General features: G+C 55.2%; 1 protein-coding gene across 7 annotated transcripts; it reads left to right on the top strand.

The window, feature by feature from the left end:
- The first annotated feature begins 1,017 nt into the window (after positions 1 to 1,017).
- Pcgf2 (polycomb group ring finger 2) lies at positions 1,018 to 12,525 on the top strand. Of its 7 annotated transcripts, none has more exons than XM_021176189.3 (12): positions 1,018 to 1,260; positions 1,604 to 1,739; positions 1,889 to 2,335; positions 7,708 to 7,860; positions 8,474 to 8,570; positions 8,737 to 8,792; positions 8,877 to 8,927; positions 9,176 to 9,284; positions 9,399 to 9,453; positions 9,539 to 9,634; positions 10,308 to 10,388; positions 10,983 to 12,525. In XM_021176189.3, exons 4-12 carry the CDS (start codon positions 7,749 to 7,751, stop codon positions 11,352 to 11,354), a joined length of 1,029 nt encoding a protein of 342 aa, XP_021031848.1. In that variant the 5' UTR covers positions 1,018 to 1,260; positions 1,604 to 1,739; positions 1,889 to 2,335; positions 7,708 to 7,748; the 3' UTR covers positions 11,355 to 12,525. The 7 variants fall into 7 exon arrangements, with proteins under 7 accessions (XP_021031848.1, XP_085685715.1, XP_021031852.1 ...); XM_085829589.1 differs by having other exon boundaries at positions 1,724 to 1,739; XM_021176193.3 differs by lacking the exon at positions 1,604 to 1,739.
- The last annotated feature ends 98 nt before the right edge of the window (positions 12,526 to 12,623 follow it).

Genomic DNA, 12,623 nt, shown 5'->3' on the forward strand with positions numbered 1-12,623 from the left:
CCCAGCTTATCTACTGTGCCTAAAACAGTACTTGCCGTTGGCACATCCCAAGTGCTTCCAGGTGGTTACTGGAATAAAGCCTGAAAGATCAGAGAACTTTCGATATTGGGACAGTTGAGTCAGCGGCTCTCCCAATGAACCACAAGGATTAGCAACATCCCAGCATAGATGATTTATTGGAGTTTTAGTGGGTGGTGGGTCTTCAGTGTGTCCCTACTCTCCAGCGGTTTCCTTGGAACTGGAACTTAATAATTGTTTGAGGAGCAAATGGATACCCACCCCAATAAACAAAGGTAGCCAGGCAGAACCCTTCGCGTTGAGCAATTGTGTTTGCTTTAGCAGAGTTCAAGATGCCAGGACACATGGGCCCTGATGACAGTGGGCGTGTTTAACTCGACACCCCTTTCCACAGTAGCCTGTGAGCTCGTGGTACCCGATGTGGGGATTGGGAAGCAAGTGACTGATCCTCCCGGGGCCTCTTCCGCTCCCACTTGGACCACCCGATCTAAGCGGAAATCTCTTGCCTTTCCTCTACACCGTCATTCGGCTATGCGGGCTGAGAGCTGAGGCTGGTGGGGTCACTGGGCAGACAGCCTTCACAGGGCTCCTGATAAGCGGTTCAGTGTATGAAAGCACTCACTTCGGGACTGCTTTAGGCTTGGAACAAGGAGAGGAGGCAGGCTCGACAAAGATTCGTTCCTTACTCGAGCCAACCCACCAGGCGCTTAAAGGCTTTTCAGGCCGGATAATCGAGCTCTTTGGAGGGACAGTCACAGTGGCCACCCCCAATAAATCATAGGTAACGAATCAGCGAAATCGAGCGACCTATTGAGGTCCACGGTTCTTGTGGTAACGCAGAATCGATTCGCTTCCTTGGCGCCGTCTCTTCTAGCTCTCCTTCCTACTCTGCCCGGGGCCCCGGGCCGCTGGGGACCGGAGAGCGAGCGCTGGGTGGAGCCCAAGGCGACAGTCGGAGTGGGCTGGCACCAGCCACCTTCGCGATCGCCGGCCCCTCCGCGGCCGCGAGGGAGGCGCACCGGCGGCGAAAAGGCGCGCGTCCTCTCTCGACTCCTCGCTTCCTATTGCGTCGGGGCCTCTCGAATTCGGCTAGTTATTGTGTCTCTGGCTCGGCGCCCGAGTTCGTGTCTCGGGCTGCTCTCCCCGCCCCGGACTGCGTTCCATTCTTCTCCGCCCGAGCACGCTGAGCGCGCCAGCCTCGGCCATAGCCAAGCCCCGAGGCCACCGCGCGCTTCCCGGGAGGTGCGAGGACCCCGAGCCGGTGGGGGGAGGCGGTGAGGTCACGCTCGGGGGGGTCACACACGTACTTAGGAATACCAAGGGATTCAGCTGGAGTGAGCGAACCTCACTCGGACGCGTGGCCAGCGGCGCCGCGTCCCCCGCCCAAGCGCCCTTTGGTAGCGGCGACGCACCGGGTGCCGCGAGACACATTTCCGCCCAGTCTGCATCTCACCATTTTCCAAGCTCCCCAGCTAGGGTAGGGATCGCAGGGTCGGTGGAAGGGGGGAGAACACACTTATTTTAGGAGGAGGTGGTGGTTTCATGACGGAAGGTAACACAATAGGTCCTTTCCTCCGGGTTCAAGGGATCTGCTTGGATAAGAGGTGGTCTCCTCTTGGTTTGGGGGAAGCCCAGCGCAAGGCGGTGGGGAGCAGCTGAGCTAGCTTCTCCCCCTCCTCTTTCCCTCTCTGCAAACATCCTGAAGGAATGAGGTCACGTGGGTGAGTAGTGGGCGGGACCTACTCTTGTCTGGAGGAAAAAAGCCATTTTGTCCCCCCCCACACGGCCCCTCCCCTCCCCTCTGGTCCCCTCCCCTCCCCACTCTCCCTCCCACCCCAAGCTGCTCTTACAAACTCCTTTCTTACCATAGGTTTCTCCCCTCCCGCCGACCGAGCGAGCGACAGGGCTGTGGTCCCCCTCCCCTCCCTTCCCTCCCTCCCTCCCATCCCCCCCTCCCCGAGACCCACCGGACCCCGAAGCCAGGTAAGCGGACGCCGACTCGCGCTTGCCTGCTTGCTACCTCGTAAGCGTCTAGGGCTGGGGACCGGGACCCGTTCACCTTTCCCCGCAGACCCCAATGGGAGCCGGGAGCCCCGGCCTGGCCTGCCGCTCGCGTCCCTTCCCGCCCCGCCAGCCGCTGTCCAAGCTCGCCCGGTCCGCCTTTCTTTCTCCCGTTCCCGGTCTCTCTCTCTCTCTCTTTTTTTTCCTTTCCTCCCTTCCAAGATGGCCGAAGTGGATTCCCCCTCTTAACGATTTGGAGTCTCCCTCGACCACCTCCTCTTTGTGCAGCAGCCCCCTGCTAAGACCCTCTTGCGAGGTATCGAGGGGGAGGGTCCGGGCGGCCACGAGGGCTTTGGGGACATACGCTAGGGTGGGTCTCGTCGTCCCCCCCCCGCCCCCGACCCGAGGATCTCCACAAGCTGGAGCAGACTGTGGCTCGGCCCCTTCGAGTCGGGCAAGGGTCGCCTCCCGAGTGGGCAGTGAGCGTGGTAGACGCGCGAGGACTTGAGGCCCGGAGGAAGGGGACTTGGCTTTCTGGTGGCCGACGGAGGGCGCCCTAACTCCTGGGGTCGGGATCTTGGGCACCTCCCCCAGAGGTCCCTTTCGTCCCGGTGCGAGGCGCCCCGCCCCCTCCCTGAACCACCTCGGCTGAGCTTTTCCCTCCCTCCCTCCCGGGGCCCCACCAAACTTTGGCTCTAGGGAGGGAAGGAGTGGCCACTCGGTCACTGGGGGTGCCTGATCCCTTTGACCTAGGCTTCGCGGGGAAGCACGGGCGGAGGGGAAAGAACGGGAGCGAGGAGAGATTTAGCATGCTCTGTCTTTTCATGAGTGGCCAAGGGGTCTGATGAACTGGCCCTTCTGCCACAGGAGGCTAAAGGGGAAGCGGCTACTCTTTTCTCCTTGAGCTCTGCCGCTGCTAGCTCTGAAACCCGGTGGACCCTGAGCCTGCAGACGCCCCGCGCCCCTCCTGACTCCCAGGGGCGTCTAGGCAAGCCCCCTACTCTTCCATCCCTCACTTCCCGGGTCTATCCAAAATTGCTGTGGTTGCTTGATCGAGAAGGGTGTATGTATGTGTGAATTTAAATATGTTTTAAGTATGTACAGGTGTTACCTAAAGCTGTCCCTGCGTCTTTGTCTCTCGTAGCCCCCGGCCGAGCTCCCGCCATCCCCCATGCTGCCTCAGTCTCTTTCGGTCTTCCTCTCGCTGAGGGAGGGGCTTCTCTTAGCTGGCTCTCACTGTCTTGGGCCTCCCTCTCTGGACTTCTTGCAGTTGTGCTGTTCCCGAAACTCATGACAACCCCACCCCCACCATACACACATCCCTGCTCCAAGGTGTTATTACTGTAATCGGAGGAGCATAAAGCCAGCTCTGTTGTAGCATTTTGGTGGAGAGGTTTTCCCAGGGGTTCCCCTGGTTTGAGGTTGGGGCTTGCGCACTTAGAACTGTGTTTGGAATGAGGCAGGAAACAGCCTCCAGGATCCAGTCCGGCTGTCGCCTGATCCTGTTCAAGTTGAAGGCTTGGGAGGTGAGCAGGGGAGGGGGGAAAGGAACTCCCTGAGTGGTTGATGAGCTGTTGCCATGGGAATGGAGAGAGGCTGAAGTGGAAGAGGTTACATGTTATACAGGACAGATGCCAACTGTAGCGCCCCCCCCCCGACCCTATAGCGGAGCGGTGGGGGGGGGGCGCTGAACTGTCTTTGTTGCTGGAAGACTTAAATTATAATTTGCCCTGAGAGGACTAGAGGTTCGCAGAAGGTTAATGTCTGTGGCTCCCGTTTCAGGCAGGGATGTGATGGGGTGGGTGGAAATGACTTCTGCATCTGTGGAGTAGGAGCCTGGCTCCAGCCTTGCTGTGTATGTGGTGGTGTGTGTCTGGCCAAGTGTCTGTCTGGCCTGTGTGCATGACCAGGCTTATCTGGCTCTGGGTGCTGGGGATGTAAGAGATGAAGGGGGTGTGTCTGGCTCCGGATGTGAGCATCTTACTGAGCTGCTGTCTGTAAAGTCTTTATTACTGTTTTATTTATTTATTTATTTATTTATTTCTGTTTTCAAGAACTGAGTGGTAGGTCGAAGCTTCTATCTTTTTTTCCATGCTAAGGGTTGTACCACTGCCAAAGATTAGGAAAAGATAAGAGATTCCGTGTCCTGGTGCAGAACCCTCTGACTCATATATGAACACATGAGATTTGCTTGCAGAGCTGGGTCTATGATGCCGGGAGGGGAACCAATGCTAGAAATTCATGTCTACATGCTATACTCTGGCTCGTTCTGGTTTCCATTGTGCCTCAGTTTCCCCATCTGTACTGCGGCATTAGCTTTTGCCTCCCATTCAGCAGGCCCACAGGATGGGCTTCTCAGCAGTCGCTCTCTGTCCTTCTACCCACCTGCTCAGCCCTTCTGCTGAGTCCGAGCATCACCCGTTTTTTTTTCTGAGTGACCTTGGGCAAGTCACATCTAAGGTTTTTTTCATCTGTAAATTGAGAAGACTTCACAACAGTGCTTTCAAAGATCACATGGGGGGGGGGGCTGGTTAAGATCCCTGACTGCTCTTTCGGAGGTCATGAGTTCAAATCCCAGCAGCCAGCCATCAGTAATGAGAAACAAATAAAAAAAAAAAAAACCTATGGGCCTGAGCAAGAGAGAGGAGGGAAGGGGGAAAGGATTTTTTAAAAGATCCCATCCACCCCGTTAGTCAAGTGCTAGGATGTGACCTTGAATGACCTCTCGTGGTCTGGGGCTTGATTTGATTTGGTGCACAGCAAGGCAGAGGGAGGGCTGTAGCTGGTGTCCCTGGAGGCAGCAGGACCCGCTCTCTGTGGAATCAGAAACCAATGCCTACAGAAGAAAAGTCTAGTTCGTTGGAGAGATGTGGGATGTCTGTCCGCTGTAGGCTGGAAGCATAGGGAGAGATCTGTGAGCCCAAATGGCCAGGGACTGGGTGCTAGATGCTGACCAAGCCCCTTTCTGGCCTGGGGCCCTTGGGAGCCAGGAGCTAGAGCCAGAGAGAACTACAGACTGGGGGCGGGGGCAGAGGGGGCTGTTGAAGGACTGGGTTCTTCCCCAGCTCCATTGACACCAGTTCCAAATGGGCACTGCCCCTTTTCTGCTTTTTGGGAACTGTGTCTTTCACTTTTTCTTCTCTAGGCGCTTTACCTCTCCCAGCTGACCCCTCCGTAGTGTTGTGGTACACCATTCCCTTCCCATGTTCTCCTCACCAGCACCTCACCCCCCCCACCCCCCATCAGGAAGGACCGACCACGGTCCTGATGCTGAGCAGGGAAGTGGGGAGGGGATGGATGCTCTGGGGACTGGGAGCTCCTGTTTACCGCCACTCTTGGCACCTGCTGACAGGGCCCTGCAGGTAACCATGGCAATCAGGTGAGGAGCCAATCAGTGCCTCTCCCCACCCCCAGCCCCAGTGGTGGCTTTCTGAGGCCCCTAGGGATGGGAATGGGGAGCAGGGAGGCTCTTTGCTCCTAGGGGAGACAAGGAACCTTTCTGTCCATAGCATCTCCTTCCCTTAGGACCCTGGGCTTAGAAAGTGCTGGGGGCTTCTCTCAGATGAAACCTCTAAAATGACAGACTGTGCGGGGCTCCTGTGGCTTCTTAGGAACCTGTATCTCTTTGCAAATGAAGTGTGTGGGTGAAGAGCACATATATTCTTTCATGTGTGCGCTCGCGCATTTGTGTGTGTGTGTGTGTGTGTGCACGCGCACATGCTGGGTTGAGGAGATTTATCCTAGCAGCCTGGATTCCCTGGCAGGATCCTACTCTGATATAGTTCGTTTCTGTCTCCGTGTGTCTCTCTGGACACAGGCACACACAAGGCAAGCAGTCACATGAAGTATCTTTGGAAGCCCAGACAGCACGTACACACGGTGGCGATTACACACGCTCAAGGAGACAGCCACTTGGAGTTTGTTCTGTCCTCTGGATGGTTGTAATAATATTTGGGCTTCTTGCCAGAGACTGCGTTACCATGGAAACAGCTAAACAGTAGAGTAGCCAGCAGCCTCTTTGAGATTGTGAAGGGGGAGCCCATGCAGGGGAGTACCAGCTAAGGCCACCTATAGGGGCAAGAACTCTGCTCTGGGTTTGCAGGTCAGGGAGGCTGGTCTCTGGGCCACCTCTGGCTGGCTTGTTCCCTTCTCTCATTTCTGCAACTTGGTGTCTGTCCCAAGTGTGGCCTTTTGTGTAGCTCCATCTATCCCCGCCTCTGGCCAGGTGCCCTCGGGCTTTATTAGCTGTCTGGGTTCTGGCCAGGCTCATCCTGGGGTCTCTATAGAAACTGCAGATCCTGGCTGTGAATTTCTTGTCCTAGAAAACCCTGTGTGGTGGCTTTAGAAATCTTTCTGGAAAAGAGAGACGGGTGTGTGTTGTAAAGGAGCCGTTGGGGCTTGGCCAGCCTCTCAAGTCTCCTGGGCTTTTGCTCTGGGAGAGAGGAAAGAGGTAGCAGCCCCTTCGGGCCAGAGCCAGAGCCAGCTTCAAACTGACCTCTGCCTTCCAGGGCCTGGGCAGGTGCATTGGAAAGCTGGGGACAGAGAACACTCCCTCTGCCTGGTTTTCGGCAGGTGTCTAGGAAAACCTGTGTTTTGTCGGTGGACAGGTGGCAACAGTCACCAGGTTGGGACATGGTGGGATCCCAGTGGCACATGAAGCAATTCTGTGCGTTCACGAAGAGTGGGTCCCTAGACCCTGCACACTCGAGCAGTTAGTGGGCTGTTGGGGGTGGGGTGGGCAACATGGAGGGGAGTTCCCAGTACAGGACAGGAGAGGTCTTTCTGCCAGGCCCTTGGATTAGCTGCACAGTACCAAGTCAGGTTGGGCCTGTAGCTCCTTCTTTATAAGTTGGGACATAGGAAAGTCAGCCTCAGGCTTGCAGGAAGCCAAAGGGTCAGCAAATGGTAGGTGGACGAACAAGGAGCTGTCTGCATCCAGAGACATTAGAGGAAGGCAGTGTTCTGAGGCCCGAGTGGGACAGTCAAAGGGACAGGTGGTGGGCCTGTGTCCCAGTGTCTCTCTGGAAGGTTTCGCCATGAAGAATCTCTCATTGGTGGAGTGGCGACAATTTATTCTCCACTTTGGTCTGTGAATTCAGTTGTCTGCACTGGTTCTCTTAGCTCTTAGTGCTTGGTAAATATCTGACCCCTCGAGTGGACATGGGCTGGCATCAGGAAGATTGTTAAAATGTTTTATTGCATTTATTTTCTGTGTGCAAGCACGTGCATGCGCAAGTCGTCAAGGGGCAAGTGCAGGCATGTTTTTCTCTCTTTCCACCGTGTGGGTCACCAGGCTTGATTCTTCCTTTACCTGTTGAGTTCTCTCACAGGTTCACAGGTCCCACCCAGGGAGAGCTTTAAAAGCATCCATATCTTCCCTTTTCCTTCCCTCCCATGTCCATCTTCTAGAGTTGGGTAGAGATTCCTATGGTCTGACTTCAGTCTTTCCTACTGCTTCTAAATGGTATATGACCTTGCTTCTCAAGGTGGCAGAAGCTTTCTGAGTCCCCCACCCACCCAATGAACTCTCAGAGGGTGGGCCAGAAGCAGCCAGTTTCAAACTGGTATCCAGTTGCACATATGAGAAGCGGGGGGGAAAAATGGACTTTGGGCCCGGGTAGGGGCGGGGAGCACTGTAGGAAAGTAGCTAAGGGTGGCTGGATTTCTGATCCCATTTCTGTTTCCCAGGGTGACACTTCCCGAGTCTCCTCAGTCCTGACCCCGGCATCATGCATCGGACCACACGGATTAAAATCACGGAGCTGAACCCTCACCTCATGTGTGCCCTCTGTGGGGGCTATTTCATTGATGCCACCACCATTGTGGAATGCTTACATTCCTGTGAGTTGAATTCAGGGGTGCCCAGCTTGGGGGCACTGCTCAGGGAAAATGGAAGATATCCCTTGCTGCCCTGGAAAGTAGACCCTGGATCACTGAGATATTGCCAAGGAACTGTGTGTGTGTGTGTGTGTGTGTGTGTGTGTGTGTGTTGTGTGTGTGTGTGTGTGTGTGTTGTGGTGATGATGAGAGTCCTGGAGCCAGAAGCTTACTCCTTGGACAACATCAGAAACCTCATTTTTTCTGCTATCTCTGGCTGAAGTTTGGCACCTGTAGATTCAGGGGTCACTCATTTGCACTGTCAGATTGGTTACAAGAGATCCAGGACTGGTGAGGTGTCTTACCCCGCTGGCTCAGGGGAGCCTAGGACATGGTGCACTTTCTGTGTTGGGCCGGACACCACCCTGGCTCATAGAGATAGAGGGGCCCACCCTCCCCTAAGGCTAGGCAAGGTACAACAGCCCAGATGTGTGGACGCGTATTGCCATGTTTGGCCTGTGCGCTATCCTGAGCTACTGTGAGCTATCAAGAACTGGGTCATGGTGGGAAGAGAGAGCTAAATGTTAGCCTGGGCAAGAAGGGGCTCTGACTGTCTTCTCTTTGTCCACACTCCAAGTCTGCAAAACCTGCATCGTGCGCTACTTGGAGACCAACAAATACTGCCCCATGTGTGATGTCCAGGTCCACAAAACTCGACCACTGCTGAGCATCAGGTGGGCTTCTGACCCCATGCCCTGCCTCCCGGTAGCTAAGGAATGCCAGGCCAGGAGCCTGCATGCCTGAATGTTGGGTCTGAAGAAGGAAGGGGTACAGAGCTGATCCCTGGCTAGCGAGATGAAGGACCCGTGGTTGCTAATGCTCCTGTATAATCTTTCCCAGATCAGACAAAACCCTCCAGGACATTGTCTACAAGTTGGTGCCTGGGCTTTTTAAAGGTATCATGAGCCCCTGTGTTGTCCCCGTCCCCCCCCCCCCAACTTCCCAGCTGTCGCCCACTCATCCCTGCCTCCTTCCTTTAGATGAGATGAAACGGCGACGGGACTTCTATGCAGCATACCCCCTGACAGAGGGTGAGTGTGTGTTCACTCTGAACCCACAAGCACATTCTGGTTCCTGAAGCAACGTGACTGCCCAGGGCTGCCCCAGCTGTGAATGTACCGGCTTTGGCCCACACTGTCCCTCCAACTTCTAACAGATATCCCAGCTAGAGTACTGTCCAGTGGGGACTGGGCTCAACCTCTGAGCTGCCCCACTTCCCTAGGTCCTCAGTCCCTTGCTCTATCTTTGACCAATCCCTCTGAGGTGTCTCCCTCTGCAGTCCCCAACGGCTCCAACGAGGACCGAGGCGAGGTCCTGGAACAGGAGAAGGGGGCTCTGGGTGACGACGAGATTGTCAGTCTTTCCATTGAGTTCTACGAAGGCGTCAGGCAAGTTCAATGTAGGCCCCTTTGCTACCCTGGCCCATTCTTCAAGATCCAGTCAGGCATGCATTTGGCCCAACAACTCCATAGCCCTTAGCCTCTTTCTCTCTCTTCTTCCAGGGACCGAGAGGAGAAGAAGAACCTCATGGAGAATGGGGATGGGGACAAGGAGAAGGTGAGTCTTAGGGCCTGTCTAGCAGTGGGCTATGGGCCAAGAGCGCCATGGATGCACCTTCTCACTGGGGCCTCTTCCCCCACAGACAGGAGTGCGATTCCTGCGGTGTCCAGCAGCCATGACCGTCATGCACCTGGCAAAGTTCCTCCGAAACAAAATGGATGTGCCCAGCAAGTACAAGGTGAATGCCTGTGCTGTCTCAGACAGCAGAGCTCTGTCAGTGTGTCTGACTGGTGGTGGACATCACAGCCATCACAGAGTTGTATAGCCAGGCCTGCAGGGTACCCTAGCTCCACTGTTGAGGATAAGACGGTTTGTAACTGTTTTAGTTGGTGTACAGAGGGCCTAGGGACAAGGCTGTGTGCATGCAAATAGTGCAAGGCCTTTGATAGGGCCAAGGAACTGTAGGATACGGGCTGGTCAGCCATGTTGAACACAGGATCCCTTGGAGGTCTCTGATGCGCTTGACTTTGCTTCTTTGACAGGCTCCTAGGTACAAGGCTTCCCTTAGCCCACACTTGGGTAGGGAGACCGGAAGTGCTGTGGCGCTCATCCGTCAGGTCACATGTTCCACATGTGCGGATGGTGCTAGCAAAGCTGCTTCTATGGTTCCCCTTAGGGGCACAGGCAAGAGCCTGGGTCAAAGTGGTCCTAGAGAGAGAGGCCTCCCTCCTCCCCATCAGTGGGTTAGGGGAGTTTCTTGGGACAATTCTGGAAGGGAAGTCACAACTACAGTAAGGAGAGGCCTCCTGGAATCCACCTTTCAATTCACTTACCTCTATCCCCCAAGACTCCCAACCCTGGTGGCCAGGGTGCAGCTGCCGGGTCCCATGGGTGTCATCCCCTCCCTCCAGGTGGAGATCCTCTATGAAGATGAGCCCCTGAAGGAATACTACACTTTAATGGACATTGCGTACATCTACCCCTGGCGGAGGGTAAGCCTGTGAGCAGGTGACAGAGGATGGGAGCAGTCCAGGGTCCTTACCTGGCCAGGCCTGGCATTGGTCAGTGGCCAGAGTGACATGAGACACCCTTTTATGTCAGACACTCCATCCCTTGTCTCTGGAGCCAGGCCTGGCCCTGGTGAGCTCTAGGCCATTTTTTTTGTTTGTTTGTTTGCTTGTTTTGTTTGTTTGAGGCAGTCGTTACCTGGCTGGCCTTAAATTTGGTACAGAGTCCAGGCTGGCCTCGAATTCAGAGCAGTCCTCCTTCCTCAGCCTCCCAGGTGCTGAGATTATTGGCACAGCCCCCACAGGTCCCTTGCTGGTGCCCTGGTTACTACCACTCAGATTCGGGGTCAGCAGTAGGGGCGGCTACAGTGGAACGAGATACCTTCTGTAACTGCATGGTCTCCGCCCAACCCCACACTCTTTCTTCCCCGGGTCTCTGTCTCTTCACTCTGCAGGGCTCAGACCTTCCCTTTGCTCCTGGTTTGAACCTTGGTTGGGTATAGGGATAGGGTCGCCCCTGGTCGGTCTTTCTTCTCACACTCTCTTTTCTTACTGCTGGCCTCTTCCTTCTCACCACAGAATGGGCCTCTCCCCCTCAAGTACCGTGTCCAGCCAGCCTGCAAGCGGCTCACCCTGCCCACGGTACCAACCCCCTCAGAAGGCACCAACACCAGTGGGGCATCAGAGTGTGAGTCAGTCAGCGACAAGGCTCCCAGCCCTGCCACCCTTCCGGCCACCTCCTCCTCCTTGCCCAGCCCTGCGACCCCATCCCATGGCTCTCCCAGCTCCCACGGCCCCCCAGCTACCCATCCTACTTCCCCCACTCCACCTTCAACTGCCGCTGGGACCACCACAGCTACCAATGGGGGCACTTCGAACTGCCTGCAAACGCCATCCTCCACCAGCAGGGGGCGCAAGATGACTGTTAATGGTGCTCCTTGCCCCCCTTGAGGAAAGGGACCCTCTCCTTCCGCAGCCATCTTTTCCCTCCTTTTTACTTTTTCTGGGCCCCCTTTTCCACTTTTGACTTTCCCTGGTTCCTCCCATCTTCAGAGTGGGAGGTGGGTTTTATAAATAAATCTATATATATATATAAATATATATATGTACATAGGAAAAACCAAATATACATACTTATTTTCTATGGACCAACCAGATTAATTTAAATGCCACAGGAAACTCGTGTGTGGTGTGTGTGTGTGTGTGTGTGTGTGTGTGTGTGTGTGTGTGTATGGGTGGGGGTGTCTAGGTCTAGGGGTCTTTGTAGTTCACTCTGCTCTTCTTGGGGGTATATCTGGTGGTCTTAAGGGGCCATTGGAAGTATTAACGTCCTTCCCTACGTCCCTTCTGCTTTCCAGGGCAGAGGGTGTGTTGGGTCCCCTAGCCCTAGCTGACTAGTGGGGCCATCTTGGCTGTTCCCCATCCCTGTCCAAGCCCCCTGTTGTTGAATGTTCAGAGTTGCTGAGACAGTCAGTGCCTTTTACAAGTGCAGTCTGTCCTCTGGCAGTGAGGACCAAGTGGCTGTGAAGAAGGCATTTCCCTCACCTCCTCAGACAGTGGAAGACCCCCCCCAACCCCCCGACCCCTACCCTCCTGTGGGAGACCCTGGCCCTATAAAGTCTATGTGTGACTTTGGCATTGTGAACACTTCATTTTCTCCTGTCCTATCCCAACCCAGGAACGCAATCTAGCAAGACTGGAGGTGACATTCACTGGGGGCCTAGAGTAGAGGGTTGGGGTGGGTGACCCCAGATAAGCACAGACTCCAGTTCTGCCAAAAGCCAACAGCCCTCCAGTCCACTGCCTCACCCCCCAGCTGAGGCCAGGCAGGGATAGGACAGAGGCATCTAGAAGCACAAAGAAAATAAAAAACAAGCTGACCCCAACTCGACCTGGTGGACCACCTATTAGGGGCAGACCTCGCTCTCACCTGCTCTTCCTCAAGTGTACATAGATCGGGGGTGGGGGGTGGGGAGAGGACAGGGTGTTGGCTTAGTGTGTGAGGTTCTGAGCCCATGGGTCTGTTTGCACCACGTCCTGAGTCTGAGGTTCTGTGACTGTACCCTCCTGTCCTAGGTCATTTATATCTCTTGGCTTTGTAATAAATGCTGTGTACACTCTTGAGCCTGTGGTTCTTTGGGACAGAGGGAGGGGGAGGGAGCGGAGGACGATGGTGTGCTCCTCAACCTTACAGTGCTAACTGGAGTGGATCCAAACTAC

This window comes from Mus caroli, unplaced genomic scaffold (assembly GCF_978045245.1).
Source record: "Mus caroli unplaced genomic scaffold, Mus_caroli_1 scaffold_13, whole genome shotgun sequence".
Classification (NCBI taxonomy): domain Eukaryota; kingdom Metazoa; phylum Chordata; class Mammalia; order Rodentia; family Muridae; genus Mus; species Mus caroli.